Genomic DNA, 7,638 nt, shown 5'->3' on the forward strand with positions numbered 1-7,638 from the left:
AGCCTGGGATGTTTATACTCTAATACATTTGATAGATGTTATGTTATTCTTGAGATACACAGTTTATGATTTTTATATGATGAAAGATAATTATGGTTTTATTAATGAGTTAAAAATGAAATTTTTGGTTTGTATTTTTGGGATGTTTCAATGTATATGTTTGTCAACCTTATTGAATACATTAACTGGTTATGAGTACAAATGATCCCAAATTATCCCCCCCCCCCCCCTCCTTATATATTTGCCACAAAAAAAATTAATTAACAATTAAGTTTCTAAAAAAATATTAGTAACGATAAGTAATACTCTTCTGTAACAGGCTGTTTAGGCAACCACTTATTGAAACCCTTCTCTAACATGTATAGAAGACATACACGGGCTCCATACTCGTCAAATAAGTGAATGTTTAAACACCATAATAACAACGTCTATTTTGACCAACACATTCCTCAGGACCATAGGAAAGGTACAGTAACGGAAGGCGGCGCCGAATGCTGAAGCAAAAAATATTCACAAAACTAAAGGCCAGTGATGAGACAAAATTCCTTTTTCCCGAAAGACAACTCGTAACCCTTAATCTTAAAAATCATTTCCTCTACCTGGCTTCGGGGGTTGGTGACAACTTCGTGGCAAAAGAAGTAATGTAGAAGCAAAGGATCCCTATCTACATTAGGAGAGTCTAACCACCTCACAAAACATGTATTTTGGAACATAGTCTCACATTCGGGTATGTATTTGAATACCGTAAGAATTTTCCCGTCGATTTTGGGTTTACAAGAGAGTGTAATGGATACATCAAAAATCATGGCGTGTTGTACAAATAAAAAAGGTATTATCACTTCATTCTGAAATGAAATGACCAATATTCCAGACCAATTCATCATGTTATGGACAAGTTCCTCGTGTTCCAAAACAGTTCCTCGCATTCTGGAGGCTTCCAGAACGAATTTTTCGGATCCGGAACACTACATTTTGATGTAAATTGACAATACTCAAACACCCAAACTACTATTCAGTTGGTCCTACAACAATGAAATCTTTAATTTATACTCCGGTACATTTTTAGTTCATTCCGGAGGTGTTCTACGCATTCCTAAATAATAATTGTAGATGAATAGGCACCTTATACAAACAAGCAAACTAGGTAAAGAGAAAGCGAAAAACGTACCTTTACAATAACGGGGTCATAGTGTTATTCTTTAATGTCGGAGATCGGACTTACGTGTCGGAAATCATAATGACGATCGAAATTGAAAGTCGAAAGATCCGTAATTGCATGTCGGAATCGGAATCGAAAGTCGGAGCAAGATCCAGAATAAAGGTGATGGTCTGAATTTTTTCAAATTATATTCCAAAATTTGAAATTTAAAATCCCGATCCAGTACACAGATGGATAGTCCCGAATGGCAATTCCAAACCCACCCGCAAATTTGTCCGAAATGTGTTTCGAATGCCCCATTATGGAATAAATTGTCATTTAAAAAAAGAGTTATATTTAAAAAAAACATCCAAAATATGGTTATATTACTCAATTTTCCTAAAAATATTGATATAAACTTAGGCTAAATTGTTTGAATCGATTATAAAGGTGAAAATGATAAAAAGGATTAAAGAAATTAAGATAGATGGAAAAATGAGAGTGGTAACAAAGGTACCACAAGTATCTTCCTGCCATGATTTTTTTTGATAGAGGGTTTAGAATGGTGAGGGATGGGAGGGTTTACCAGAGTTTTGAACCCCTCTATTTTTCTTTCTATGTATGTTTCAGACCTTGTACTTCGATGCTTTGATAATGTGTATTTTAAAAATGGGTTTAGATCGTTTAGAAAGATAAATTATTTGTGTTTTGGATTAAGAAATATTAATGAGAAGAAAAGAAAATCGATGTGATGCATTGAGAATTAGGAAGATGAGTTCATTCCACCCTACTAATTAGCACGAAATTGTTAAACAAAATATTTTTGACTGAAATCGTTGTTTTTTTTAAATAAATCATAAGTATTTCTATAATTTTTTTCAAATAATTGTTAAATATATTAGAAAATTATCATTTTCTAATATTTTTTTTATATATTGTTTTTCTATTTTTTATTTTATGGTTTTTTCTATTTTATTAAATTTTATATAATATTTAAAAATATAAAAATCTATTTTAATAAATGAAAATAACTTTTTCTAAATTTCATATCTTTATTTTATTTGACACTATGGTTTTTTCTATTTTATTAAATTTTATATAATATTTAAAAATATAAAAATCTATTTTAATAAATGAAAATAACTTTTTCTAAATGTCATATCTTTAATTTATTTGACAAGTGTCATTTTCTAATATTTTTTTATTTATTGTTTTTCCATTGGTCATTTTATGGTTTTTTTTCTATTTTATTAAATTTCCTATAATATTTTAAAATATAAAAATTATAATAAATATAATAACAAATACATATTAATTTAATTAATGCAACTTTCTTTTTAATCTCTAATTTTCTAAATTTTATCAATTTATTTAAACTATTTGTTTAGATTTAAAAAAGAAATAAAAAAAATTAAAACAACAAACTAAATATATATTTTAATAATTCAATATTTTTCTTTCTTTCTTTATAAATTCAAATTTTCTAAGTTTGTAAATCTACATAGTTTTTCTTAATAAACTCGTATAATATATGAGTCTGATAATTAGTTAACAATCAAAACATGGTTGTATATATATATATATATATATATATATATATATATATATATATTTTCAGATACTTAACCATAATTAAAGATTTTTTAATACACAAATCTTTTTATGAGGCACTTAAATAAGTTAATTAATAATCAAATAATATAAAACGATAATATTAGTAATTTTAGTGGGACCGATCCTAATTAGTTGGTTTTAAAACAAACCTTTTGAATAATATCAAATATTAAAAGGTGTTTCTAGGATAAATGTGCAACCTCACAACATTATTATTCATCCAACTTTAGTTTAAACTCTTTTCCATGCTTGGTATCTAGATGATGTGACTGTCCTTGGGGATTCAGAGGAGGTGACTAGAGTGTTGAACATAGTCAGTTGCATGGTCCAAGTTTGGGTCTTGAGTTGAACATCAAGAAAACGGAGATTTTTTGGCTCTCATGTGATGGTAGGAAGCTTCGTGCTGATTTATTTCCAACGGATATAGAGAGACCTTCTTTGGGGGGAAGCTCCTTGGGGGGGGGGGGGGGCTGTTAGCAGAGATGCGGGGTTTATTAGCGGATTGGCCATGAAGAGAGCGATCAATGTTGTTGATTTGATGGGCCTTCTTCCACAACTATGTGGCCCGCAGAGTGAGCTCCTTTTGCTTCGATCATGTATGGGTATTGCAAAACTTTTCTTTGGGTTAAGGACATGCCAGCCGGTAGATATAGAAGTGGCAGCGTTATTCTTTGACAAAGGATTGCGTAAGTCTATCGAAGATATGGTGGTATGTGGAGGCCCCTTCTTTGGATACATTCAGTGGTGCTTGGCTTCCGTACCTATTCGTTTCGGTGGTTTGGGTTTGTACCCGGCCTACGAGGCTTCCTCTTACGCATTTGTAGCCTTGAGGGCCCAATCTTGGGAATTACAAGACCACATCTTACGTGACAGTGGCATATGTGGTATGGATTTAGATTACCTATGTGCTATGACTCGTCTTCGCGATACGATTCCGGGATTTGACTGTAGTGATTTCACTAATAAGGACAACCCCCCCCCCCCCCCCCACCCAAAAAAATCCCAAAAAGCTTTGGCGTGTGCCCTTTTTAACAAAATCGTCAAAGATATGGAAGTCGACTTCGACATGACTGTCAGACAGAAAGCAGTCTTTGAGTGTCTGCGGGTGCCTCATGCTCAGGATTTTCTGCTAACTATCCCTATTGATGGTCTTGGTCAGCATATGTCTCCTGTGGAGTACCGAACTATCCTTCATTATCGCCTCATGATTCCAATATTCACAATTGACGAGATATGCCCAGTTGGTCGCAAGGCATGTTTGGATACCTTCGGGGAACACACAACTCATTGTAGAGAGCTCCCTGGTTTCAAGTATAGACATGATGTGGTTCGGGATGTTCTCTTTGATGCTTGTCGGCGTGCTGGTATTTCTGTGAAGAAAGAAGCACCAGTGAACTTTTTGACGGACCCGCAGGATGGCAGGTCCACACTTAGACCGACTGACATTCTGGTATTGGGATGGATAAGAAGGAAGTATGCGTGCGTGAATCTTACTGGGGTCTCTCCTCTTGTTGGTTTGGGGAGCGGGGGTTTCACAGCTGTGCATGCCGCTTTGAAAGCCGCTGCGTGCAAAGTGGTAAAGCACAAGAATACATGTAGAGAAAATCAACATGTGTTTGTTCTTTTTGCATTCGATACATTTGGTTTTCTCGCACTAGAGGCGGTGGAGCTCCTTAATAAAGTCCAGCGTGTAATGCATTCTAATGTCATATCTCCTAGATCAACAAATGTTGTTTTCAAAAGAATTGGTTTTGTCATCCAGAAAGAGCTAGCGGCGCAGCTTGTTGTCCGTTTGCCTTCAATGATATGTATTGAACTTTGAAAAAAAAAAAAAAATTAAAACCCCCATGTCAATTTATTTTTGTGGTGTATAGAGTGCATTTCGAAGAGGTTGTTTCGTCTGGATGCAAATCTTCAATTTATAATAAAAAAACTATAAGCAAAACAGGATAACTATTAATTTACAGCCAGCATAACTAATATCAATCTCATAAATCATTTTTTTACAGTAATTAATATTCTTTACAAGGACTTCAAGGTTGAAACCATACAAATCTAAGTTGTGCCACCCCATAACCAACCATGCTTATATAAATGTATCAATCCCGTACGTTACTTTCTACACTCATCTCTCCATCTTCGGCTTACAATTTTCGCAGTTCAAACTCCGGTCATTTCGCCGCTGCAAAAAACCTTTGAATTCTGTGTATGGCAGCTCGTTTATTGGCGCATGAGGTAGCTGACCTCTGTCTCGGCAAGCCGCCGTTGAAATCACTCTGTATCTCCGCCACTGTCCGCCACGCCCTCGCCGCACTCAAGTCCTCCGACGATACCCACATCAGCATTTGGACCTGCGACCACCACCAAACCGCCCAATCACTCATCGATAACTGCCGCTGCGTCGGAAAAATCTGCATGGTGGACATCATCTGCTACCTCAGTAAAGAAGATAACCTCAAGTCGCCTTCATCGGCACTTGATTCTCCGGTCACTGTTTTGCTGTCACGTGATCCCGCCACTGTCAGGCTCGTGAACCCCTCTGCAAGGTATGTTTAGCGGTTCACCGAGATCTTGTATTTATAATTATAATTTTTTCAGCTTTTTCGATTCCCCTTGTATTTATAATTATAATTTTTTCCAGTTTGGTGGAAGCAATTGATCTAATTATCGGTGGAGCTCAGAATCTTATAGTGCCGATAAACAGAAGAACCAAAATTAATTCAAAAAGGAAGCAAATTTTGAGACAAGAGTTATCATTTGCCCCGACGACACACGCCGGCGGCGGTGAATTCTGCTGGCTGACACAAGAGGATGTGATCAGATTCTTACTAAGTTCAATTGGACTTTTCTCCCCTACCGGTGCCTACTCCGTAGAGTCTCTAGGAATCATCAGCCCCGATATCCTCACCGTCAATTTCCACTCTCCGGCGTCGACTGCATTGGGAGCAATTTTGACTTCTCTTGCAGACCAAACTTCCGTCGCAGTAGTCGACGATGACGGAATCTTAATCGGTGAGATTTCCCCTTTCACACTCGCGTACTGCGACGAAACTGCAGCAGCTGCTATCGCAACACTATCTGCCGGGGATCTGATGTCGTACATTGACTGTGGTGGACCGCCGGAAGATATAATCAGGGTTGTGGAAGCGCGGCTAAAAGAGCGGAATTTAAAAGGAATGTTGGAGGAATTTACGGCCTACTCATCGGGGATTCCATTGATTAGCAGTAACTCATCTTCTTCATCTGAAGATGAATCCTCACCATCTCCGACAAGAATGAAGTCCGGAAGGTACAATAGATCAAGCAGCTATTCCTCGAGGATAACGAGGAGGGCGGAGGCGATTGTGTGCTATCCTTGGAGCTCGTTGGTTGCGGTGATGATTCAGGCGATCACACACCGCGTGAGCTATGTGTGGGTGATTGAAAAAGACTGTAGTGTCGTCGGAGTCGTGAAGTTTTCTGACATTTTGGAGGTTTTCCGGTCACATTTGGAAAGCATGACGAACTAGATGGGAAAGAGGGCTACTTTTTGAAGAAATAAAAAGAGGAAGGTAAGTTTTGTAAATATGAGTTAGCTGTGACTTGTGAGGCTTTTATGTTGGATATCATTAAACAGAGGATATTCTTTATCGGTCCGTACTATGAGGTAATTTTATCTGAATGGTTTTTATTGTGTCACATCCTTAAATAAAAGGTCATACGAATGTATTTTTGAGTTTTGACTATTTGAAATTTGAAATAATCAATGGATAAAATGAAAAATGAAAATTATGTAGAGACCCTTTTATAAGTTAAGAAATTATTTTTATGGTGTTTTCTTTAAAATAACATCGTTATTACTTATTAGACTACTCGGAGTCGTTATTATGCCTCATAACGTGTGACAGTGAACACCATACTCCCTCCCATTATTACATATTAAAGGCTTTTGCGGTAATTTCTGTTACCACCATCACATTTGGTAACAGTGTTTTTTTGTTTTTTTTGCCTTGTAACTCATGTGGTGGTTGCCCACACCCACCCTCTTAGTGTGAATTCTCGTACCGCCTAAGTCCAAAACTCCAAATTGTAAATTGTACATATATCAATTAACTTTCAGAAAAAAGGTTACAGCTAATAGTCCAAAAATAGGATTGACATGATCATTTTGTGGCTTGTGCTGTTTGGGAAAGTGACACCATGCAATTTATTGTGTTAAGTTTTAATGATGATACAATACAAGTTAGGTTATACAACTTTTAAATTATTTGTTTATAAAATAAAGTAAGGTTAATGAAAATCTTAAGTATTAAAAACATTAACAATGAAACTTATGTAGAAACTTATGAGTTACATAAGTTTATTTAAAAAACTTAAATATAAAAGTTAAAATATTTGAAAACTTTTGATTTATAAGAAAACAAAAAATAATAATAATTATTATTAGAATAAAAATGTTTTTTATATTTTAAATTTATATAAAGAAAAAAACTAATAAATTTTAATTTTGGAAATTTTAAAATTAAAAAGTAAGTCTATTAATGAAAATAATATCAATTTATTACTATATTTAATTTAATTATTAAATTAAAATATTATATGAAATTTAATAAAATATAAAAACTTATAAAATGATATAAAAAAAAATTAATTCAAAATAACTTGAAAATGATATTTTACAATTTAAATGAAAATGACAAATGACAAAAAAAAATCATTTATTAGAGAGGATTTCAATTAAATTTATAGGATATATAAAAAATATTGTCACATCATTATTTTATTTTATTTATATCTAATTAAATTCTTTCTTTAATTGTTAAACTTTTTAATAACTTTTTTATTAAAATCACTTTAGGAGCATCTTCAATTCACTTTCATTCTTCATCTTTTTTTTCTATTCTTTC

At 34.4% G+C, this 7,638-nt stretch overlaps 1 protein-coding gene across 1 annotated transcript; it reads left to right on the top strand.

Annotated features, from left to right (window-relative positions):
• Positions 1-4,834: 4,834 nt before the first annotated feature.
• LOC145045446 (CBS domain-containing protein CBSX5-like) lies at positions 4,835-6,494 on the top strand. The gene is made up of 2 exons (XM_078993771.1): positions 4,835-5,298; positions 5,394-6,494. Exons 1-2 carry the CDS (start codon positions 4,961-4,963, stop codon positions 6,259-6,261), a joined length of 1,206 nt encoding a protein of 401 aa, XP_078849897.1. The 5' UTR covers positions 4,835-4,960; the 3' UTR covers positions 6,262-6,494.
• Positions 6,495-7,638: the final 1,144 nt, after the last annotated feature.

The sequence above is a fragment of the Lactuca saligna genome, chromosome 5, assembly GCF_052625555.1.
Source record: "Lactuca saligna cultivar CGN05327 chromosome 5, ASM5262555v1, whole genome shotgun sequence".
In the NCBI taxonomy this organism is placed as follows: Eukaryota; Viridiplantae; Streptophyta; class Magnoliopsida; order Asterales; family Asteraceae; genus Lactuca; species Lactuca saligna.

What these genes read in the sequence shown, in the direction of transcription:
- LOC145045446 (XM_078993771.1), top strand. Translation starts at nt 4,961, where the DNA reads ATGGCAGCTCGTTTATTGGCGCATGAGGTAGCTGACCTCTGTCTCGGC. An exon ending in CTCGTGAACCCCTCTGCAAG is followed by an intron (nt 5,299 to 5,393) that starts GTATGTTTAGCG and finishes AATTTTTTCCAG; the next exon opens with TTTGGTGGAAGCAATTGATC.